At 40.5% G+C, this 25,951-nt stretch overlaps 1 protein-coding gene across 1 annotated transcript; it reads right to left on the bottom strand.

The window, feature by feature from the left end:
• Positions 1–955: 955 nt before the first annotated feature.
• On the bottom strand, positions 956–21,227 carry HMGCR (3-hydroxy-3-methylglutaryl-CoA reductase). Its single transcript, XM_055436239.2, has 20 exons — positions 21,109–21,227; positions 16,429–16,616; positions 15,913–16,024; positions 15,542–15,629; positions 13,965–14,049; positions 12,960–13,065; positions 10,296–10,402; positions 10,068–10,184; positions 9,476–9,636; positions 9,116–9,363; positions 8,825–9,003; positions 7,629–7,823; positions 7,128–7,286; positions 6,829–6,986; positions 5,776–5,881; positions 3,514–3,684; positions 3,088–3,228; positions 2,841–2,999; positions 2,210–2,364; positions 956–2,072 (listed from the first exon to the last, which is right to left on the bottom strand). The coding sequence occupies exons 2-20, from the start codon at positions 16,591–16,593 to the stop codon at positions 2,018–2,020; spliced, it is 2,667 nt and encodes an 888-aa protein (XP_055292214.2). The 5' UTR covers positions 16,594–16,616; positions 21,109–21,227; the 3' UTR covers positions 956–2,017.
• Between the last annotated feature and the right edge of the window lie 4,724 nt (positions 21,228–25,951).

Genomic DNA, 25,951 nt, shown 5'->3' with positions numbered 1-25,951 from the left:
TCAGCTTTCTTCACAGTCCAACTCTCACATCCATACATGACCACGGGAAAAACCATAGCCTTGACTAGACGGACCTTGGTTGGCAAAGTAATGTCTCTGCTTTTTAGTATGCTATCAAGGTTGGTCATAACTTTCCTTCCAAGGAGTAAGTGTCTTTTAAAAGCTTCTAAATATCAGACAGGCCTATAGTTAATTCAAATAAAAAAATAGTTACTGCTTACACTTATCAGTATTAACTTCCTGTTCATAATTTACTGGAACTGGCGGGGGGAAAGTATAACAAAATGTATACAGTTTAGTAATTGTACAAAACATCAGTTTAGCAAGATGATATGGGTTACAGTTACCAAAATGAGGACCCAAAATAGTTTTCACTGCCACTTCCATAAAAAAATTCAGATAAATAAGAAGTCACTGGCTGAAAAGTCACAGCAGAAACAATTTAAACTTTCACATACAACAGAAAATGTCAGTCTCCCCAGCAACAAAGCAGACACCACCACTCAGGCTCTCCATGCTGCCATGTCATGACTGGAATGGTTCTCAAAGTCCATCTTCTTCATGAGCCTCCAGCTTTCCAAGACCGACACTTGAAGCGTTTGATGTAATACAAAATAAGGAATTCTTTATTATTTATACAAAAGTTATACATTAAAAAAAAATTAAGATTCGACAACTCTGCTGACCCCCTGAGGAAGCTTTTTTGGGTCCGTCAAAGAGCCCTGTGTGAACCTTTCAGCCACCAACCTCCTGGCCACAGGACAAGGGACACTCCCTCCAAGGCCATTCATGCGGTGCCTTCACTGGCTCTGAAAGAGGACTCTCCCCTTCATTAGGCTCAACAAGCAAGCCAGGGTTTCCTTGACATTGAAGAATACTGTCTGCTCTGGCCCACGCTTAGAGTATTTTACCAGAATATCAGTTGATTTTTATTTCTTGAACACTTTCAATAAACTCCTAGCACAAGAAACTTTATTACAACATATACAGATTTGGTACAGTTCTTTAAAAAAAAAAACCTACCTAGATTTTTCAGCTAAATAAATTTGTGTCTCTTAAGAAATTTAAGTTGGCTTCAAGAAATGGTAAATTTTCTTCCAAACCTGTCCTTTTCCACCCTCTGAGTTCTGAGAGAGGTCACAGACTTGTATGTCATTGATAAATAGTCACCTTTGTCTAAGCAATATTAAGAGCTCTTTGTTTTTTTTAATAAAGAGCACAAAACTCTGCTTCTTAAAGCCTTGTATACTGAAAGATATGTTATAATCAATCTAGACAAACATTTATATTTAAACAAGAGTCCTCTCTGAACAAATAGCCTGCAGAAATAAATGCAGTGATTTGTTTTCTTGAAAGAGAACTGTTTAGCACTGCTTAGCACATTATTCTGTAATCTGGGAGTAAAAGTAATTCTTCCTTTGAAGAAAGCAGGTCCCCTTCTGAAGAATTATGTTGGCTATCCCCCAAAATCAACATAGACCAGCACCAAATGAATTATTAGTTACAAAAAATAAACTTAGCTCTTATTTCTTAAAGGTCTACAACCCAGACTTAATAAATTAACTATGAAATCAGGAGTTTTGTCAGCTACAATATAATTTAAAAATCCATTTTCAACCCAGGGTTGGGGCCGGGCAGGTGTGGACAGGAGGCGGGTTCAATCTCACACTGATCTCCATGAGTTCCATGAAAACAGTTTCTTTTCCCAGTTGTATTCTCCTTCAGAGGTGTGCTGTAGATTACCATCTGTGATGCTTATATAAAGGCATAATATCCATGTCGAAATCTTGCCAGAGGACACAGCATGTAAAGCATGTAAACTGTTTTCAGATCTGAGAACTCTGCATGGAAAGAAGAACCTCAATCATTCTCAAAGAGCCAAAAACCAAGCAGTCATCTCACTGATCATGTCTATTCATTCTCAACACGACAATGCACTGAGTTTTTTAATTCACAGATTTTATGTTAGTCCTTTAGAACCCAACGCCCGTTTTTCAGTTCTAAACCGTCAGGCTGTTCAAGCTGCCTTCTTAGTGCAAGTTCCTTGGAGGTCTTGCAAATTTATCTTTGACCTACGGCAGAAAAGGAGATATGCAAAATATCAGGAATGCAAAATGTTAAGCTGGGACTTGTTATCTAACAGGTAGGGTTTTTATACTGCATATTTTAAGCACAGGGAAAATATATCAAACGAATCTGTAAGTCTTGCCTGTTGTGAATCATGTGACTTCTGACCAGATGGCCTGCTGCCAGTGCTGCCATCAGAGACAGCTCCCCAGCCATCACCGTGCCACACACGATTCGGGCAAGCTGCCGCGCGTTTTCCCCGGGGTTGTCTCTGCACGCTCCTTGGACGCCTAGCATCTGCAGCCAGGGACAGACACAGCAGGACTCAACCTTCCAGTCATGGCAACAACGTCCTACTCAATCAACTAAAACAGAGGCAACTAGGTCACCAACTCCGTGGACATGAGTTTGAGCAAGCTCCAGGAGACAGAGAAGGACAGGGAAGCCTGGCGTGCTGCAGTCCATGGGGCCGCAGAGTCGGACACACCTGAGCAACGCAGCAACAGTGTTAGAACAGAACCGGGCTCCACAGGATGTGCTATGTTTTCAAAATCTGACAGGTAGCATACGGTGGATGCACTACAATGAACCTAACGCCCGTGACCTAGCTAGCGATGCGCTTATTCACACTAGATTAGACTGGTGGGAAACGAATGAAAACACCGGCTAAAATAAGAGGGAGTGATATGTGGTATCGGGTAGCAACACAGAGGACCTCAACGCGTCAGAACAGGGCTCAAGGTGACTGCAGGCAGTGCCCCCACGTGTCTCACCTGCAGGCAAGCCTGCTGAGGGAGCAAGTTGGTCCCCCCACCCACAGTTCCTATTTCTATAGATGGCATGGTGCAGCTGATATACAGGTCTTCATTCGTGGGACCACTTGCTTCCATTAAAGTAATACAGTTCGAACTACCAACATTCTGCGCTGCATCCTAAAATAAAAAAAAGAAAGTAAAAATATAAAACTTCTCTTTCTTTAGAACAATAAAAGACAAGAAAGGTGGAGGCTGGAGCCCTCACCTGCCCACAGGCAATGTAGATGGCAGTTACGATGTTTGCTGCATGGGCATTGTAGCCGCCGATGCTCCCAGCCATGGCAGAGCCCACCAGGTTTTTATTAATGTTGACCTCAATCATAGCCTCTGTGGTAGTCTTTAACACCTAGGACACAGAGTTGTGCACATTTTACGTCCTCCGCTGAAGATTAGGAATGGGTTACCAGATCTACTTTCGGTGCCTCCAGAAAACAAGGGAGTGTAGATGCAGCCCCGTGTTAGCCCTGACCTCAGTAGAAAGCAGCAGTAAGGTTTGGTCTGTGAATGAAGCCATCTTCTTGAACATGAAACATACACCTATATGTTCAAGTTTACTTAGAATGTGGCTATCTCTCTTCCCAATTCTGTAATCCAGGGGAAGATTAACAAGATAAACTAGTCACCCACTCACCTCTCTGACAACCTTGGCTGGAATGACAGCTTCACAGACCACAGACTTCCCTCGCCCCTCTATCCAGTTGATAGCCGCAGGTTTCTTGTCCGTACAGTAGTTGCCACTAACTGCCAGGATCTGCATTTCGGGGAAATACTCCTGAAGCTTGGAAAGTGCTTTCTCTGTACCCTATTAGCCAAAGAGAGAAAACAACAAGAAAAACTACATTAAAACACACAAAATTATTTATGAATCAGAGGCTTTTTTTGTATCTAATAATACTAACACTTCTAAATACATTAATTATAATAATACTCTTTTCCTAGTATGTTTTTTGATATGAAAATGAAGTTCTTCGTAGCCATTGATGAATCGTATGATGAGGATATAATGAGAATGTAATACTATATTCGTGTCACTGGGGAGTGAGGACCCCAATCCATGACCAATGTGTCATAAATCCCCTCTTCTAGTTATTACATTGTTATCTACAAGCCCAAGTTACCAAAGCCAGTAAAGAGAACTCAAACATTAAAGTAAATCTTGTAAGTGGAATGTCATTAGGATTTACACAGAATATAACAAGCCTTCCAAGGACTTCTGCTGCTGCTGCTGCTGCTGAGTCACTTCAGTCGTGTCCGACTCTGTGTGACCCCATAGACGGAAGCCCACCAGGCTCCCCCGTCCCTGGGATTCTCCAGGCAAGAACACTGGAGTGGGTTGCCATTTCCTTCTCCAATGTGTGAAAGTGAAAAGTGAAAGTGAAGTCGCTCAGTCGTGTCTGACTCTTAGCGACCCCATGGACTGCAGCCTACCAGGCTCAACCATCCATGGGATTTTCTAGGCAAGAGTACTGGAGTGGCTTGCCATTGCCTTCTCCGTCCAAGGACTTCTAATCAAGTTAAATCAAATTAACTCACACGTCAAAAACCCAATTTAAAAAAATTGGGAATTAAAAAAGTTTTTTACCTGTGGTAAAATACACTTTACAGAATGTACCATCTTGACTATTTTCTAGTGCACAGTTCAGTGTTGTTAAGAACCTTCGCATTGCTGTGTCAGCAATCGCCACAAACCGTGCACATTAAACACCTCATTCCCCACACCTGCTGGCAACCACCCTTCTTTCTGCTCCTATGGATTTAACTAACTGAGCTAACTCTTCAGGGGAAATCATGTATACTTCTCTTTATGTGACCAGACTCTTTCATTTAGTACGTGAATCAAGACTCGTGCATATTTAGCATGTGGAATACTTTCTTTTGGGGGCTTCCCTGGTGGCTCAGATGGTAAAGAACCTGCCTGCAATGCGGGAGACCCGGGTCTGACCCCTGGGTCAGGAAGATCCCCTGGAGAAGGGAATGGCAACCCACTCCAGTACTGTCGCCTGGAGAATACCATGGATGGAGGAGCCGGGCAGGCTACAGTCTGTGGAGTCACAAAGAGTCGGACACGACTGAGCGACTTCACTTTCTTTTCTTTATTTCTTTCCTTTTAGGACTGAATACCATTCCACTGTATGTACATCCCACACTTTATCTTGGGTGGACATGCGGGCTTCTTTTAGCGACTGTAAATGCTGCTATGAACGTGGCTATACCAACATCTTTTTGAGACTCTGCTTTCAGTTCTTTTGGGTGTCTACCCAAAAGTGGAATTGCTGGGTCAAAGTAATTCTATTTGTAATTTTTTCTTCAGGAGCTGCTATTTACTGGAAATTTTTAAAGCATATGTATTTAGTCACTATACTCTCTTTCTAAATAGTCCTTATAACTGGGAAAGCATAATTAGCCTGACTAGTTGACTTTAAAATTTTACATTTCTATCTGATAAATAACAAATATTAGTAGAAAAAAAGATGAGCTATACACAATCTGCTTATAAGGAGATAATTAAAATAAAGGGACTATACACACATGAACTTGGCTTCTTAAACGTATGTTTTGAAAGTCTCTAAAGTCAGCTTTCAGGTTTACAGTACTAATACCCAGATTCCTCCCAGCCCTTCAGTGTAGACCCAGAACATGCACAACGCTAAGTCTAGATTAAGTATCTCAAATACGAACAATACCAACCAACAAATGCCTGATTTATATAACATAACCTCATGTATCAATATTGACCTTTCAATAAAAATCTTTCAATCAATTAACTCCTTGAGTAAGTCGTATGTGCACAGGGTATAAAATTCAAAAATATAAGAGGGCATAAAGAGTGAGTCTGCTCCCCTCTTCAGGGATAATCACTCCAGCAAATTCTGCTCCATGCATCCATGCTCACCTTTGAAATCATGTTCATCCCCATGGCATCACCTGACCTGGACTGAAAACGGATGTAAAGGTTGCGTCCGGCCACACTCATGTGCAGTTTCTGCAGACGTGCAAACCTTTAAACAAAAGAAGCAAAGACTTTTTTTTTTACTTTTTGTAAGAAAATGGATGTTATCCTAAAGTCTAGCTTAGTTGGTTCATTTTATACTTAAGAGAAAACTCATGGAGACTACATATTAAAAGTATTTTCTTCTTTAATTAAACATCTATTAGAATACTACTTCAGCTGTATCTCATTCTTACATGTTACAAGAAGGAAGGGATGAAGAAAGTCATTTCATGACAAATAAACTTTAAAAGTTCACATAAAAACAGCATAAAAGCTTGAACTACACTTGGGGTTATCATTTGTATTGACTATCCTTATCAATTTAATTTTCTGTAGTCAAAGTAAATCTACTATACTAATTTATTTACCTCTATCCTGCTTGGAAAATCTTTTTCTCAGGCAATCCTGCCCTAGGGCAATTTTAGATCAAAACTCCTCTAGGGCAAAGTAATAGCCTAATCAAAATGGGCCTTGTAAATCCAGTATACAAACTTACTAGCTCACACTATTTTTTGTAATTAACCTATATGTAGATATTCACTGAAATCAATATTCTGCTCTGCCCACCCCACCCCACCCACTCCATCCCACCCCACCCACTCCATTCCAACCAAGAATCTGCCTGCAGTGCAGGAGACCTGGGTTCGATCCCTGGGTTGGAAAGATCCTCTGGAGAAGGAAAAGGCAACCCACTCCAGTATCCTCGCATGGAAAATCTCATGGACAGAGGAGCCTGATGGGCTACAGTCCATGGGGTTGCAAAGAGTCAGGCACAACCGAGTGACTAACACAGACTTATTCTGAAAGCATGGATTTAACACTGATGTCTCGTTACATCATCTTAAGAAGGCAATATGTTTACAGTTATATTTAGTCATCCCAGGTATGGCACTAGTTCTGAAATAAACGTGAATGCACAGATAAGCCGCCTTGCCCCCCCATCCCTACACACACCTGCTGGTGCTGTCAAATGCGTCCTTCATCACTGTGAACCCTTCAGGGGTCTCAAGCCAGGCCTTCACTTCTGCGGAATCACAAGCACGGGGAAAACGCACCACTGGGCCACGAGTCATCCCGTCTGCAAGGACTCGGCTGCTGGCACCTCCACCAAGCTATCCAGAGGGTGTGACAAGAGCAGACATTAATCCTGAAAACAATTCTGCTTGTCCCAAAAGGTCTCCTTGACTGTCCCCAAATCTCATCTCACTGCCTAGACAGTATCTTGAGAGGCAGATATATAAATGCCCACTTACGCCTATTGCTCTGCAGCCTCTATTAGTGCTGGCCACAAGACAGCCTTCTGTTGTTGCCATTGGAACTTGAAATTCTTTTCCATCCAAGCACAGAGGTCCTGCCACTCCAACAGGAATGGGCATATATCCAATAACATTCTCACAGCAAGCTCCCATCACCTAAAAGGTAAAGTCAGGCACCAAGTGAAAACCTATATACCAAATACCCAGCCCCTGTCATTCCTCCAAACTTAATCCTTTGGTGTATTTTTCAACCAGTTTTTTTATTTACTCTTTAAAAAGTCTTGAAAACACTAAACTCTTGAGTAATGGCTATAAATAACAGGGGAACTATTTTTGAATTTGATGACCTATACCATAAGTAGAATACAAAATTACAGTAAAATGAATTCAAAAGGAAAATGTTTTATAAAACTATGAAACTTTAAAAGATGAATCAAGAAGAAAACTGAAAGACTAAAGCTATAAAGCAAACCTTTTCAAATAAAGAAAATAACATACCAAGGAGTAATTATAGTCCCTGTAAGGTAGATACTGGAGAGAAGAAGGCTCTGGAAGTTTTTTGGAAAGTAGCTGACGGCGAATAGATACACCTCGTTCATGGGTTTCCATCAGAGTTTCCAATTTGTAAGCTGGGATATGCTTTGCATTGACCAACTGGATGATCTCAGCATCACTAAGGAATCTTGCACCTTTCTAAAGAAATGGAAAAAAAAAACGGAAGGGGGTTGATAGAGGGAAATGAAAATAGACCTGAAGAATTATACTTCATACTATTCATAATAGACCATTTTATACAAACAGTGCTCTCTGCAGAACTAAAATACAAGTACTTTGAGAACCCAAAGGAATCTGAAGTTCGAAAGAAGGAGACGATTTGAGTAGAAATGAGAACATCAGAATAAAAATTCTTTATAAAAATGCTAAAGCTAAACAAAATGTTAAGCCAAAACACTAAATTTTCAAGTGACATGCATGGGGGAAAAATTTCATAATTAAGATTCTGACACCCACCCTGTAAGTTTTTATGTGGCATGGCAGTTGAGGTATCGGTACACATATTAATAAGAATGAGGGAGAGTGCCAAAGAAACAAAACCTGCTCTCACTCATATGCACGTAAATTCGGAATGAATCAGAGTAAGCAGATAGGAATGGAACTAACAGTCATGCTAAACTCCTAAGTCAAACAGGGATTGTCAGCAGGACATCCTATTCAAACATCAGAAAGAAAACAAGCCTTCTCAGGAGCATCAAGCTTACTTTAAAAACTCAAACAGAAAGCCCCTCAAACTCTCTTCTTTCTCTGAAATTCATTTCTGTGTTAAAGCGCTCCTAGGCCTTAATACACATATACAATACAGCAGTTGCTCCTCTCTTTATTAAAAGACAGTAGAAAGAGCACTGAGTCTTCAGTCAGTAAATCTTGGACTCTTGATCCCAGCTTTAGCGTTTTCTGTTTTACTGTGGGACATAATTAACCCTCCTAGAGCCAACATTTTCTCATCTGAAAAATGGAGAAAATTATGCCTATCTTACCAGGTTGCAGGAATAAACAATGGGACCAGGACCTGTAAACTATGTAACACTGTGCTGAGAACTCACAGGTACTCAAGTGAAGCTGAAACTTCCTTCCTTCCTTTAATAAAACAACTCCTTTTCTTAAGAAAGATGCCAAGCTTGAGTCTATTTTCTCACCTCTGCATTCTCAAGAATCTGTAGACATTCTTCATTAGGCCGAGGCTCCACGGGAAGTTCAATTTCAGGTTCCTGTGTCTCTAGTTCCAGTGAAGTATCGAGTAAGGAGGAGGTACCCACCACAAATGTAGCTCTGTTTGAGGTGTCATTTTCTGCCACTAAGGGTTTTATAACCTCAGCTGTTCAAGAGATCAAAAGAAATCTCAGATGCTGAACTTGTGCTTTAAAAAGATTCAACTTCTTGACAAATCAACACTGGAAGAACGGAAAATGAAGAGAATAAGAAATCACCTTTTCTTTCTCTGTTTTTCCTGGCCTCCTCCTCCATTGCATGGAATTTCTGGTCATTTCTGACCAGTACAGGGTCACGTCGACAACAATCGTCTGTGACTTTCTTTTGGGTCACTACAGGAGATGTGATAGGATTTTTTAATGAGAGTGTAGATTCTGTCTCTGCTTGTTCAAAGAAGATATACTTGACAGCCAGAAGAAGAGCTAAACTTAGAGTAATAACTTGTTCAATATCCATGCTGATCATTCTAAATAAAAGAAAGCAAATTAAAATGTTATTACTCAGAAATAAAAAAGGCATAACCTAAACTGTCAGAAGCACAGAGTGCTGTGATTCAAAGCAGGGCTCGGGGAACTTACTTAGAGAGATAAAACTGCCAGAGGGAGACACTCGGTTCAATTCTCTTGGATACATTTTCATCCAATCCTAAAGAAACCTTAGAACTGTCTGCTGTGCTGTTTTGAGGAGAAGGATCAGCTATCCAGCGACTGTGAGCATGAACAAGAACCAAGCCTAGAGACTGAAATAAACATTTAAAAATCATGCACCCTCTACATGTCAATGGAGCCTGAATGCACATTTTACAAGTGGATAACCGAATACTGTCTTCCCCCCATGCCCTCCCTCACCAGGTAAAGAAAGCCCCAGGCTTGCTATGCAACTGAGCAAAGGGACGACCCAAGCAAAAGGTTGAAAACATTCCCCTAAAAGAACAGAGTTTCAAAGAAAGAGAAAGTGGAAGGATTTGAAAAATCTATTTAGGGCAGAGAGAAGACCAGAGATCTCTTAAGGAATGAGGAAAAAGATAAGATGGGAAAAAAAAAAAGGAAGAAGAATGTCAGTGAAAGAGCCACAAATTGTAGAAAGACAAGAAGGGGGAAAAAAAACTGAAAAGCAGAATATGATATTGGAACCAAAGATAATGAAAGGAAAAGAAATCTATGTAATTACCATAATCATCTTAACCCTCTGAGTAACAGGATTTGGCTTATTTTCTTCTTCTTCTAAGACTCGGGCAAAATGGCTGAGCTGCCAGATTGGACGGCCCTCGCGGCTTTCCCGAGAAAGCTACAAAAGGAAGTCAGTATTAGGTTAGAAGGTGCCGATTGTCTTTAGGTGAACTAACATAATGAGAAATCTTCTTTTTCTACTAGTGCCGTAAGTAAGAGCAGCTCTTACCTCTAGAACCAAGGACACACAAGCTGGGAAGAAAGTCATGAACACAAAGTAGTTGGCGAGAACCGACATGCAGCCAAAGCAGCACATGATTTCCAGCTGACGCACCCCTGGTTAGAGAGAAATGAGAGCATGAACTAGGGAGTAAGTAGGGTGTGCATCTCTGAGGCTGCCTGTATCACAAGGCTCTTCCTAAGGTGGACAAATACAGGAAAGTATCGGCATACTAAGCTCTTTACCATCTACTGGAAAAGGAAGTCAGGAACTCAGAAGTGCCATGAAGCCCGAGTGCAAGAGGGTCAGCCCCCTTGAGGGCAGAGACCCCGTCTCCTCTCACGCCACCAGAGTCACAGTGCCAGGCATGGCAGTGCTTAATGCTACCCGATCACCCCCTTGTTATCAAATGGCAGTACTCTGTTTTGAGACAGGATAGATATCAGGGACAGAACTCTAATGGGGCAAACGCCTTCCACCCGGTTATCCCACTAGTCCAATCCCATTCATCACCACAGAAGCAATTCACCTGCGGACTAAGGACTTTTTGTAAAACACACTGCCTGTTATGTCATTCTTGATATAGTATCATAATAAATATTTTATGTGCACTACCCAATTGTCATTTCAATATAACCTCTGTGGTATCTATTGACGGTCTTAAAATTTCAGTTCATTTCATTGATGTCTCTGAAAAATGATGCAACACAGAAAGGCAACCCAACATCCAAAATAAACAAATGTTTCAGGTGTCATTTGGTAATCTTCTCAAATAGAAGGGAACAGAGCTAGGAAAAGTTTAGATTATCAAATCCTACTTCCTCACTTTACAAATAAACTTGAATATAAAACATATTTCTGACATTATTCAGATTAAAAATGTTTTGAAAACATATAAAAATTGATTCCCTTCTCCCATAAAAACTGCTAACTAGAGTAATACAAAACTTTAAAAAATTCAACATTGGATTTTATTTTCTGAATTCTATTAGATCATTGGACTAAATGAAAGAAAAAAGCATATACTGTATTTCCTAAAAATTCTATAGCTATTACTAAGGCAGAAATTCAAGAGAATGCAAAATTACAATGTCAAAAGCATTATGAACAACCTACACTTAAACAGTAGCCAAACAGAATCTTTTCCAGCTTGAGACTGTCCACGGCGTGCCTGGCCAGCGCTCTAACCCCTGCTGTCCGTGCTCCCCCTGCGCAGCGGTAGCTGCCGCCGTGGTCACAGGCTCTTCAGGCATCCTTCCTCACCCTGGCCCAGCGGCACAGTTTCTTTGTGCCGCTCGGTCACTACAAGGGGGCAGCGCTATATACTTCCAAGAGGTAAAGAGTTTTTTCTTTTTTACTGGCTTCCCCAAGAGTTACTTCCTTGTTAATAAGTATTAAATCTGTCCTTTTATTCTACTTGAAGCCACATCACTGATTTTCCCATTTCTGCATGGCTGTAAATGCCCCCTTGCTGGCTTTTCCGGCAAACTGAGTCACTTCCATCAACCATGCACCTCATCCTACCCAAGTCACTGCCCTATTTCCCATGTCAGCCTCCACTGCTTTCCACAGTCCCAGCTAATCCTCCCATCTTCTTACACACCGTTCTGCCTGGATAAATCACAGTTATATTTTCACCTGGTCAAAAACGCTTTCTTGGCTGTGGTGGCAGTTACATGACTACATCTTTGCCGAAACTTAAAACTGTATGCCCAATAAAGTAAGTTTTAAGAAATACACATTTTAAAACTTTTTAAAAAATATTCTTTGCTGAATAAGTTTTGAGTAAGTTTTGAATGACAGACTAAACAACTGAATAAATAATAAATTTACCCTCAGAAAGTTAGAAGAAACATATATATATACTTATACACAATCTAGTGAACAGATCTCAACTAATAATGACAACTAACTACTCTCTTAAAAGTTGATTTAATTCTGAAAGAATAAAGTCCCTTATTGAGGGCACCAAGGCACCAGGAAATACACTAGAAGAGCAGTTAGCCAACAGTGGCCCTCATGAGAAAGCCATAAAGTCTAGTCTCAATGATACTCTTTCTGGCAAATTTCCATGGGGCCATAATTTCTGTCCTATATAATGGAGTCCTATGTCTCATGTTTAACACCTAGTTCTCTACTATCCAGTTAAGGATGAATAAACATATATTTTAGGGTCAATTCTGGCTCAGTGCTAAGATGTACTGCATACTGATTCAATCTTCTTAACCACTCTGTTAGGTGGACCCAACTGAGATCTGTCCAACTCCCAACTTTCCCATTGTCTCCTACATGACAGTTAAAACAGAAGGAACTGACTCATTAAGTCAGTCCAGACCACATCAGGGGCTGGAAGATGGCTTTCTAAATGAGCCTAGAGTACAATCTTGGTTAAAAACCAGACAAAAACATCTTAAAGTCATCAGAAAAGTGGAGCACCAGAAAAGATGATGAGACAGTAAGAGTGAAAATAAATCAGTAACTTGCTCAGTTTCACTAATTAAGACAGACAAAAGGTCAGATCAGATATACCTACACATTCATACAATTAAAATTTTTTTCATTTTTGTAATGTCAGACTTCTAAAAGTCAGACTTTAAGAATAACCAACACAATATAATGTGTTCCGCTCTTCTACAAATTAATTTTAAAGTATATTAAAAATTGTTTACATACCTGACATAGTACCAACTCCAATCACAAGACATTCTACAAGAGCATCCAGGGTGAAGGTAGGACCTAAAATTGCCATACCACGAGCAATGTTCTCCCTTACTTCATCCTAACACACAGACAAACGGATCAAATGAGAAGGTAGGAAATAACTATAAAAACTTTTAGAGCATCCCAGGGCTTTTACTAAATGGAATTTACTATATTAAGAATAAAATACACAATGTGATAAGACTAACAGGCATTCCAGATATAAAGGATACTAATAATATAAAGGTCTAAAAAAAGAATATGTACACTGCTCTGCGTTCCCCACCCACTGAATGAGTTAGTTCTTTAGAAGATTCCTTTGAGGTAGTATATTAGTCTTGCCATTTAAATCCCACATAAATTCCTACATCATTTTATATTTTGGCTACCACTCACTGACACAAGTTCTTAGTTTCAAATTTTTTGAGATCATGTTAGTATTATGAAACTTAAATATCCTTGTCAAAATACTCAAATGATCATAAATATTCATCAAATACATACTCAGGACAGAAGTACATGACATTTTATACTCATTATTACTAAAAATGTTTCATTCTTTAAAGTGACTAATGAACACCAGGATGAAACTTTGAATGAAATAATGCTAGTGTTAGTTCAAGGGGTTTAGAAATCAATCTACCCTGAGATTCTTCCCTTAGATCCTGTCTGTTCTCTAATGCGTTTCAATAGGTAGATACTCTAATTTATCCAAAAGACATAATACCTTACGTTCTGAAACCTTCAAAAAGGAAAATGGAGAAAATTCCAAATTTTAGAAGCTGTGGAATTACAATTGAGTTGGCAGAAAAATGGGACAGTTCCTAGGGTACCTAAGAAGACCAGTCTTAGGACTGGACAAAATTACATGCAACTCCTGAATCATGGACTACGAAGAAGCTTGATTAATCTTTCCTATTAATGTCAACAACCTGAGAGAAAAGAATACCACCACATTCATGTCGTAATCAATAATACCTGTGAGTTAGAGCTGAGGGCAAACTTTGCTAGTGCACTTGCTCTGGAAAGGTCGATCAGCAGTAGGAAAAAGGGCAAAGCTTCACTGGAGGGAAAAAAAAACAATATGATCAGGTATATTTAACAAAAGATAAATATCACTAAAAATCCCTTCCTAAAACAAAGCTTTCCCCTGGTGTACCTTTTACAGACCAAGAGGTATACCCTATACTCCTCTGACAACCTTAAAGCTAAATTTATTAGTCAAACTATTTAAGAAGATTTTTAATGTTAAAAATGTAAATACACTTACACAGAAACACCTTTGGATAATTTTAGAGCAAAACAGCATCATTAGTAAAAGAAGAAAGATGCATTCTTGTGAATTAGTATGGGGAAAACAGTGGAATACAGGTATCCCCACTTTTCAAAAGTTCACTTTATGCCACTTCACTTTTATGAAAGACCTACATAGTACTCATTTTTGCTAACCAAAAGAAATCCAAAGAGGGTTTTCACTCTTACAAAAAAAGGTGAAAAGTGAAAACAGCATGTAGTGTTTGTTTTGAGGGAGCCGTTACAGAGGCCATGGGCACTTGGAGCACAGAGTGGCACTGCCCAGCAAGTATGCTCGGGATCTCAGCACCAAGCTGCCTAGCTCTGAAGCGCATCTGTGCTGATCTCGACTTATTGCGTGCATCCAGAGCTTCCCTATGGCTCAGTGGTAAAGAATGCACCTGCTGTGCAGGAGACGCAGGAGACCTGGGTTCAGTCCCTGGGTGGGGAAGATCCCCTGCAGGAAGAAATGGAAACCTACTCCAGTATTCTTGCCTGGGAATTCCTATGGACAGAGGAGCCCGGAGGGCTACAGTCCACAGGGTCACAAAGAGTCGAACACGACAGTTCAAAGATACACACTGTGTGCTCCACTAGGAAGATGTGTTCCAAGGTAACTGCTTCTTCACTTACAAAAGGTTTCCTAGGAGAGCTGTATTTTCAGGGAGTAGGGAAAACCAGTATACTGTATGTAATTCTTTTCTCATTAATTAAAATACTGTCTATGTTAGGATAAACTAAACAACTTTTCTGGATAGTTAGGTTGGCAATAATGACCCTTAAAAGCCCTACAGACCTACAGTGGCTACTGTTTCACTCCTACAGATGTATCCTAAGAAAATAAGAACAAAAATTTGCTACAAAAACATTTATCACAGTATTGTTATTAATGGAAGAAATTAAATAACCTAAAAATCCAACTCAGAGGATTAAGTAAATAAACTACAATATATTCATATAGGAAAATACTAGACAGCTAGCTGTTAAGGACATGCAAAGATGTTTGTAACTTTTCATAAGCATAAAAGTTATAAAGCAGTATATAGAGTATGATCTCAGAAGTTTTCTTTAAGCATGAAAAAATGGGAAATGAAACACAGCAAAACATTAACAGGTATTAGCTAACTGATTTCATGAAAAACTTTCCCCTATTTTCCATAAACTTTTGCTAATTTAAATATTACAATGCTTTATAACATGGAGTAGAAAAGCTCTTAACAATATATTTTGGAAGAAAGTATATTTATGCTTTAAATACTTACTTCAAACCTGTCAATTCTTTATCTAAGAAATGAATGACAACTGTACTGAATACGAAACTGGAGAAAATTGTGAAGAGTCCAGCAATACCTATAAGGACAAAATTCAACAAACTGAAAAAATTTCATCCTTATTACACACATAGTAACATATAGTCCTACAATATTCTGAAGGCAATATTATTTTCTCCAGATTATTAAGATCTCAAATAGCAGAATGTCTAACTTGAATGAAAAGAAATGAAACTACTGAACACATGCAGCACACATTAAGCAACACACACATTTCCACCCATGTGATTTAAACAGGCAAATTTCCACAGGAAATAAAAAATTTGATAGCACACAAGAAGGTTCATATATAAAATTATTACCCAAAATATATTTTGATCCAAGTTGGCGTAAATTCTGGAACTGGAAGTAAATATACAATATTGCTATGCATCGTGTTATTGTCAGAATTATAATGTCGCTGCTCAAAACATCCTATCAGGAGAAATAGGAAAGTCCAAATCAAAAATAAGAATTTTTATTTTGTATGGCATCATTAGTTTATGTATCATCATGATGATGCAGGCACAAGTAAAATAAAATATTAAAATGCAAATAAAATATTAACGCCCAATTTCTAAACATCCAATGTTTAAGCCATTTTTTACTGTTAAGTCACTTAGGAAAGCTAGATTTCTCAGGTCAAGTCAATTACGTGCATCTGTATACCAAAAGCAAAAGAAAAGTATCTGTATAAGTAAATATAAGTAAATGAAAATTTGAGGTAAGTTATGAATAATGAAATAAAAATTTTACTCATAAGTTTTTTTGATTATATAGTCTCTAAAAGGAGAAATTTAAAATGTATTTGAGTCAACAATCAGATTAATCTCACAAACCTCTTCAAACTTCGGACATTCATAATTCCAACCACAGATCTTATTGTTGCCAGTAAACATGTTCATGGACATCATGCAGATGGTCAGTGTCACCGTCCCCACTATGACTTCCCAGGGATGGGAGGCCACAAAGAGGCCATGCATTCGGAAAAGTCTTGACAACATTGTAGCTACAGATTCCTTGGATCCTGGAAGGAATACCAAGTATGAACACTTCATATACAGCTCATTGTATTTTTAAGAAAACGTTTTAAACCCTACTCTGAAAACCCTGCTTTTGTATGCAGTGTCTTGTACCTTAAGGATAATACTATTTGATAGTGTTCCTTGTAATTCTGGAAAATAATTACAAAATTCAAATGACAGGACTCATTACTCTTTTATTCACAATACTTAAATCCTCTATTATTCACTAGCAAACAGCTTAAAAGCAGCTATTTCTTACCACTTGTATGAATTTGAGCATTTAAGATCAAACCAAATAAGTATCTCAGCTCCTGATTATTATCTAAGCCAAGAAGGAGAGCAGTAAAGTAGAAAACAAAAGTGAGCAAAAAGCACTCTCATTTATCTTCTGATTACCCCGACACAAAATGGGTATAAGCAACCTCCTCACTACATTCTAGTTACACAAAAGGTAAACACCACGCGGTCTTCTCGGTCAGTGTCCACCTATAAATCACTGAGTTTATAAAGCTCCTCAAGGGCAGGAATCCATCAGACCTTTCCATTCCACACAACACATGGCATAATGTCACCAGCAAAATGATGTTTAATAAACCTTCCTAATGGTGCTGTCACTAGAGGTCTTTTCCCAGACTTGAACCGTTAATAAAAATGCTGGACCAGTACAAGAATAAGGGGCTGGCTGGCCAAAGCAGACATATGTGGCATTCAAAAATTTCCAACAGAACTTGGGTTATTGTAATCTAGTGACTACCATAACTAAGCTTCTCCATGTTTGTTGACTAAATAATAATAATTTTGACATTCTGATTTTTAAAAAATCTAATATAGTTATTGACCTCTAATATAGGAACTTGCAAACCTTCTTACACTAAAATTAATGCTTATGATAAAGCATATTAACCACCCATTAAAATCAATTAAAATTAAGATTAAATTTTAGGCCCACTGACTGACAATCAAGAATTCAAATGAATCTATCATTTAGGGTAATTAAGCAAGTGATTCGTTTATGGAAGAAGAAAATAAAAAAGCATCAATTAAGGAAAGGTTAATCTGTTTGAAGGATTAGGGAAAAGACAATTGGAGACACTCAGGGACCAGGGCGATTAACAAGCACCGCCTCTCAATGCAGCGCTCAGGGCACTCTCTTCGCCACACTTCAGCCACCCCAGGCCTCCAAAGAGGTACCTGGTTTCCAAACCGCAGGTCAGAATCCCTCCACTGGATCAATCAGATCATGAAAACAAGTTTATGAGTCAGAACAAACATTTCAAAATAAAAGAAAAAAACAGCTGTGGGTGAGACAAGTGGTATGTGTTTCAGGAAATTATAGATATGAGTGTATGTCCTGGCTTCCGACATAACGTGTATTTCTTAACGTGGGTCTCCATCTTAAAGGGCCGGCAGGCACTGAGCTCTGTAAACGCGGCAGGCATCTGCCTGTGTCTCTCCAAGTTTTCCAACCTTCCTCCCTGTGTTCTATTTCTCACTTCATCCTCCAGTGCCTTGCACTCATGTATCTTAACAGCACTTGCTCAAGAAATACCTGCTACTTAAAAATAAATTCTTAAGCTACAGTAGCGTGCACGTTATGGACACATCTTGAACCTGACCTAAAGATGACTTTGTTAAAGGGCCCTAGGGTATGGATGTAATTCTCCCCTCTCAAGGGCCACAGTTCTCTGCATTCAGGGAGCATAGTAAGGAGGAGGAGGGGCTGGGGAAGAAAAGTTATATTTTCTATACTACCCTGGAAAATGAACAATAGCAAAAACATCTTTTGTTAAATTAGCAAGGACTTGAAGTACTGGAGAATATTAATCATATCTTAGATATGAACTCTACTTCATTTCAATTAAAAACCTCATAAGAACCTAGATTTTCATGTTGGCCTTCTATTACATAAGTTCCTTATATTTAAAAGCAAAAACCAAAACCCTGTAAACTAGTCTAATAGCATCAATGTTCCAGAAGATGAATTAACTGAAAATACATTTCAAAACTAGGTCAAAATTTTTAATACTCCTTTCTCCCCAAGCCTTCTCAACTTAGAGTATTCCCTTATAAAGTCAATTTATTTTTCACTATCAAAAAGTGAACTCAGCAGAATTAAAATCTGAGCTGGGAGCAAGAAGGCACCCCAGTTTGATCACAAATAGGTTGAGCATTATTAATCCATAATTATATATTAGGAACATTATGTTTTCCCTCAAAAGCTTCATGGTAACATTGTCAATTCTGGGACATTTCTTTCCTAGGTGTAAAGTCAGCTTTGCCACATTCAGGAAAAGACTGACACAGAATCCCATGAACCATCCCCAAACACAGAGAACCTCACTTATGTGGAAACACAAAATGAGTAACCAAACATACAAAGGTGTGTCAAAGTCACCATAATCGCACACACGTCTCATTTCCCACTAGCAACCTCCCTATATCCCTGTGATTATGCAAAGCATTTAAATGCCATGGAATCCAATCCTCCAACTTCATCAGCAGTTGCAAATGGCACTAGCAGGCAATAGAGATGGTTCATGCAAATTCAAAATGTTTAGGCCATGCTGCAATAAAAATAAATTTTAGTTTAAAAAAATCAAGTTAGGCAATGTGTGCCTTGCCCATACAGACAGAAGTATGCTGCAAACATTTCATAGATTACTCAAAAGAATGGATAATTTAAACTGAATCCCCAAACTCTAATTCAATGTGCTACACAAACCACCTACTGTGGCAAACAGCAGAGAAGGATGCTTTGGCACCCCACTCTAATTCTTTCCTCCCACTCAGTGCTCTTCCTATGCTATATATTCCAGCATTTGATTATATACCATCTTACACTGTTCTTAAATTAATTGCTGTGTATGTTTTGTCTCTTTGAGGGCAGGAACCATGTCTTGTACTGAGTCATTTTTTAATTCCAACAGGATTAGCATTCTGCTGCTCAACCCAGTATCTTGGGGGGAAAAAAACTTCTTGCACTGGAATCAGGAAACCTGCATTCTACACTCAATTCTATGGCATGATGCCTCTTTGTAAATCACATATCTTTTTATTCACTTATAAAGCTAGAGCTGCAAAGTTCTTTAACAAAGGCAAGTATTAAGTGAACCATATGAAACTGCTATTTTTTGTATGGGGGAAAATGGTCAAATTTCAAATATCAACAATTTCATATGGTCAACCTAAACAGCTACTGATACAGATGTGGTTACCTGTTCATAATCTAGATCATACAAGAAAAAAGAACACGAAACATGAGCACACACAATTCATCTTGAAATGTTCATGCCACACACACGAAGTTTTCACACGTTAATGATTTAACCTTTGCATGTTTTTTAGCTTTCGTATTACTCTCAGTGTCTTTACTGCCAAGTTTTATCACAAACTGGAAAGACACTACCATCAAGAAGGCCCTCAAAATCCACTCCATCCCCAAAGCACTCCGAGTCTTTGATAGATTACCTCTAAATCATAAACTGTTTCTCGCTGCATGAAGAGAAAAATCAGTCCACAAGCAAACAACAACAAAAACACATCCTCTACATTGTGTGATGCTGAGAAGGCAAGTCTTCAAGCCCTGAACAATTTCAAACGACCATTTAAGATGGAGTACATCAACTTCCTCCCACCGCAAAAACTGACTGTTCTATTTGTGAATCTCCAAGGTAAGTTTCTCCTAGTCAAAATACCAAAACCAAATAATTCCGAAAAACCTACAGGATTTAGACTAAAGGACATTGGTAATCAACACCAAGGAGAAGACGCCTCTCGAAAAAAGAAGAATCGTTTAAGTCTTTGGGCAAGTCTCTATCTTGGGCTCTCGCATCCTCTCAACTCGTTTCTCCACGAAATAACCGGAGGCATCTATGCAGATCCACAGCTCTGAGCTAGTCAGCAGCATTTATGGAGATCTCATCCGTCACTTTACAGAAAGGTGCTGACGAACAGCAGCGCCAGGGCGTGAACCCAGTAAGAACAGCAAGCATGGGCGTGAACCACCGCACCACATAGACTTTCTCGCGTCCTTTCCTCGAGCTGCGGGCCGGTCTGCCCACCAGCTCCCCAGCATTTACCGAATCAAGGGGGCCCCTTGGTCACCCCGCCTGGCACCCTTGTCGCCCCAACGATCGAGACTGGGCGGCCAGCACCGCCGGCTTCGGACAGGGCCAGGGAACGCGGCGACGCCCTGCCGGGCCATCGACAGCGACCGCAGCCCCGGAGAGGCGGACCCCCCCGTCCGCCCCTTAGGCCTAGCCTGTCCCGCGGCTCCCCGGCACAGATGCGGGCCGCCGCTCGGCCAGCTGCGCCTCAAGGACGTCTCCTCGCAGTCCCCGCCGGACCGAGGCGCCACCCCGGGCAAAGCCTCCCGCTCAGCTCCCCTCCGGATCAGCAGGCGGTGCCGGCTGCCCCTTCCCGGCAGGGTCGGGCGGAGCTCGAGAACCTCCATCTATACGACCCCAGCCCTCTGCCGCCCACCGCCCTCCTCACCTCCGGATCTCACTAGAGGCCACAGTTCCCGGGAGCCGGCGCTCCGCCCGTCTCCAGCCAACGGAGACGCGGAGCGGAAGGAACCTTCGCTCTACGCACGCTCGGCACCGGACGACCCCGCGACCAATAAGGAAGGATCGTCCGATCGTCTAGCCAATCAGCTGGGGCTGGCTCGGCCTGACGGCCCTACGTCACGAACGGTCGCCTTAACAACCGCCCACAGCTCTCGCTGGTGCTGAGAGCCTGCACCGCACCATCTCTCACCATGGCTCCGCCAACCAATAGCGGGTCGAATCCCAGCACTGGGGCCTGCCTATTGGTCATAGAGCCGTGGAGGCGCACGCATGGAAGCTGCCTAGGCGAAGACGATAGGGGATCTGCCGGGTGGAGTGTCCTCCAGTCCAGGATCTGACCTGGGGTCATTCTGGCTGCGAGAGTACTATGGGGAACAGAATAACTGGGGCCTGAAGATAAGCGCAGGGTCCGGTCGAGAATAGAAAGCACAATGTCTTAGTGGATAGAGGAGGAGGGAAGTGGAGGTGGCCCTGCAAACCTGGATATAAAAAAGGGAAGGTGGCAGAAAGGAGCAACTCAGACCTCAAGCTGACCCATTTCCGAAACCTGAACCCACACTTCCCTGTGACTTACCCCTCTCTGTAAATAGTGTCAATGGCCTCAGTCACGGGATCTCTCTCCCCAAACCACTCGCCCCCTCTCCTCCCCACTCCCCTTCTCTCCCTCCAGAGACTAGTGCTTGGCACTAGTCACAGACCCTCCATTCTCTGAAATGTGCCTGCTTTGTTATGTCTGCGCTGCCTCTGACCACTCCCTGCTGCAGGCCTTTATTATCTCTTCGCTGAAATAATGCAATAACCTCTCCTAACCTGCCTCTCCACTTTGGTGTTTCCACCTTCAAATCCTATAATTCCGTTGGTCTGCCCCGAAACCATCAAGAGTGGCTCCTAATCTACTGGGTTAAAGAAACTGGCAGCCTCAGTATGGCCCTACTCCACATTTCTTGCTTGTGTCTCACTTCTTACCTCAGCCCTACATTCAGCCAAAAAATAACTGACATCTCAGTACTTTTTTACCTTCCCGTTTATGAGCTCTGTGTTCCGTCTGGATATGCCTGACCATTTTAACTGGTGAAATCCTAACTCCTTCAAGGACCATTTCAAATATCACCTAGTTTCCTAATTCCCTTAAATATAAGTCTTCTCTTCCTACTTTGAACACCCAAACAGGTCCATATTATATGACCTGTGTTATTATTTTATTATGTGGAAATGTCTTAAGAACACAAATTGCAATCCACTCAATTTTTAAAGCCCTGTATTTTGAAATACACTCCCTGATACGTACTATACACTCAGGAGAAGTTTTAGCAAACTGTTCTCTTGCTAAATTTTCGTAACAGTTATGAAATAGATATTATTTACATTTACAAGGAAAATGAGTTTGTTAAACAACTTTCAGTTCAGTTCAGTCGCTCAGTCGTGTCTGACTCTTAGCGACCCCATGAACCACAGCACGCCAGGCCTCCCTGTCCATCACCAACTCCTGGAGTTCACTCAAACTCATGTCCATCGAGTCGGTGATGCCATCCAGCCACCTCATTCTCTGTCGTCCCCGTCTCCTCCTACCCCCAATCGCTCCCAGCATCAGAGTCTTTTCCAGTGAGTCAACTCGTCGAATGAGGTGGCCAAAGTATTGGAGTTTCAGCTTTAGCATCAGTCCTTCCAATGAACACCTAGGATTGATCTCCTCTAGAATGGACTGGTTGGATCTCCTTGCAGTCCAAGGGACTCTCAAGAGTCTTCTCCAGCACCACAGTTCAAAAGCATCAATTCTTCAGCGATCAGCTTTCTTCACAGTCCAACTCTTACATCCATACATGACCACGGGAAAAACCATAGCCTTGACTAGACGGACCTTGGTTGGCAAAGTAATGTCTCTGCTTTTTAATATGCTATCTAGGCTGCTCATAACTTTCCTTCCAAGGAGTAAGCGTCTTTTAATTTCATGGCTTCAGTCAGCATCCGCAGTGATTTTGGAGCCCAAAAAAATAAAGTCTGACACTGTTTCCCATCTATTTCCCATGAAGAGATGGGACCAAATGCCATGATCTTAGTTTTCTGAATGTTGAGCTTTAAGCCAACTTTTTCACTCTCCTCTTTCACTTTCATCAAGAGGCTTTTTAGTTCTTCACTTTCTGCCATAAGGGTGGTGTCATCTGCATGTCTGAGGTTATTGATATTTCTCCCGGCAATCTTGATTCCAGCTTGTGCTTCCTCCAGCCCAGCGTTTCTCATGATGTACTCTGCATATAAGTTAAATAAGGAGGGTGACAATATACAGCCTTGACATACTCCTTTTCCTATTTGGAACCAGTCTGTTGTTCCATGTCCAGTTCTAACTGTTGCTTCCTGACCTGCATATAGGTTTCTCAAGAGGCAGGTAAGGTGGTCTGGTATTCCCATTTCTTTCAGATTTTCCACAGTTTATTGTGATCCACACAGTCAAAGTCTTTGGCATAGTCAATAAATGATTTGTTGAATTAATTATAATGGAAGGAAAGAGTTTTCACAGTGAAGAAGACCAAAGGGAACTAACCAAAAACTGAAGTATCCTTTTATGAGTTTTATCAAAAGGAAGAAGAAAAATTTGTATAAGAGGCAGAAACTTTGTCATACTTTTAATGTCTCTGTAAGTCAAAAGGACCAGATATCTCAGAATTATTAGTTACAGTTTATACAAATGCTTACTAATGTAAATTCAAATAAGGATTATGAAGGGTTTTGTTTTGTTTTGTTTTTCAAAAAAAGAAAAAAGGCTTTAGACCAAGATTTGGAAACTGTATTCCCAAATTCTGCTTTATTATGAACTCCAATAAAATTATGAGTTCAAAAGCAAGTAATAAAGAAACTAATTATCTAGTTTTATATTCTTAAAACAACTTATATAATGATTCCCAGAATTTAAGTGAAAGAATCTTTACTGCTCTAAAAAATTTGTACTTAATAAGAGATCACAAAGTTTGGCAAAGACACAACCTAGAAGGGGAAAGTGGGATGAAGGGTGGTCAAGGGAATCTATGTTTCTTCTTCTTGTGTGGGTTTACTCTCACAGCAAAGCACACTTACAAAAGTACAGTTTTTGTTTTTGATATTTATTTGTTTTTGGCTGGGCTGGGACTTCACTGCCCTGTGCGGGCTTTCTCTCCCTGCGGGGAGTGGGGTCTCCTCCTAATTGCAGTGCACAGGCTTCTAGGTGTGGAGCACAAAGCTATAGGGTGCAGGGGCTCTTGCAGCGCGTGTGCTCAAGTCCCTGTGGCTCGTTGCCCCACAGCATGGGATCCTCCCTGACCAGGGACCGAACCGGTGTCCTATGCATTGCAAGATGGATTCCCAATCACTGGACCACCAGGGAACCCTATAAAAGCACAGTTTTAAGAGACACGTTTAAAGTAGCAACTGGCCCGCATTGCCATCTTTAACATATCTCTTAGTATTAATATTTATTTACATAAGTATGTTAGCCCTCCAACCACCACTTTTCCTTCTTCTTGTTGTCATGGGCCATGTTTAGGATGAGGAATTATAACAGGAACATTAATAATAACAGTAAAATCTTATATAGCTCTTTCTATGCACTAGCCACTTTCTGTTTTATTTATATTAACTCCTTTAATTCTCATCACATTAGGAAAGCATTAGTAGAATCTGCATTTGACAAATGATGAAGCTACAGAAACAAAGAAGTTAAGTAATAGGCTTAGGTTTACACATTTGGAATGTGAACTTTGAAATCCATTTGCTAAGCACATGCTCTAAATTCCTCCACTGCGCTATCTTTGGTGTTAGCACAAATCATGATGGTTGAAGTTCCTGATAATCCGTTGTGAAAGACCTTTCATAACATTGAATTTTACTTATCTATTTCTTTCTCATTCACAGTTCCCAGATGTGTTCAGATTTACATCTTCTCACTTCGGGTAATTTTCTCTCTCTGTCTTGCATACACACACACACTTTTTTTTTAATTTCAAGGGTTTTTTTTTTTTTTAACTAGTTCATTGCAAGTGATAACTGGTCACTTAGCTTTTGGCAGATACTGTGATTATCACTCCTGCTCAATGTCTAGAAATAGTCAATGAGGAGCTACTCTGCTAAGCCAGGGGCTAACACTCAAGTTTCAGTTTGTTTTTGTTTTTTAATACCTTAGCCACACTTTGCTGCATGTGGGATCTTAGCTCTCCAACCAGGAATAGAACCTGTGCTGCCTGCCGTGGAAGTGCAGAGTCTTAAACACCGGACCACAAGGGAAAGTCCCTCAAGGTCAAATTTAAGTAAGAAAACATACACAAACAGGTCCTTCCAGATAACAGGGTAAGGGTTTAGCATGAGGTATACAAACGATTCACTGAGGAAACAGGTAGGGCCCAGAGTTGGGGTGCAGGGTGTTTTGAGGAAAGGGAGGACGTGGTTTGAAGGAAGGCTATTCAAGGTACTAGATTCAAGACCGTGAGCATGAGATTGGAGGTGGCATAGATACAGGAGCAGAACAGTTAGTTGTTCAAAAACCTTGAAGTACTGAAGGATATGAGATATGTCAAAGGTGAGGAAGTCATAAACAGATTGGTAGATCTCGAATTTCTACTGGTGGCATCTCATATAAGCTAAAGTTTTGGATGTTCCTCTTTTTTTTTTTTTGCTATTTTACTTCAGTAACAAAACTTAGAATTCTGCTTCTTGTTTCTAAAATTTTGTAGACAGAAATCAACAGCTGGAGCCTCTCTTGAAGTTGGGAGCAAAGGTCTCTGCAGGAGAGGGTGCCCACAATT

The sequence above is a fragment of the Moschus berezovskii genome, chromosome 9 (genome assembly GCF_049115385.1).
Source record: "Moschus berezovskii isolate FMDL1 chromosome 9, NW_MosBer_1.0, whole genome shotgun sequence".
NCBI classification, from domain to species: domain Eukaryota; kingdom Metazoa; phylum Chordata; class Mammalia; order Artiodactyla; family Moschidae; genus Moschus; species Moschus berezovskii.
This window is presented reverse-complemented; position numbering and strand designations above follow the sequence as displayed.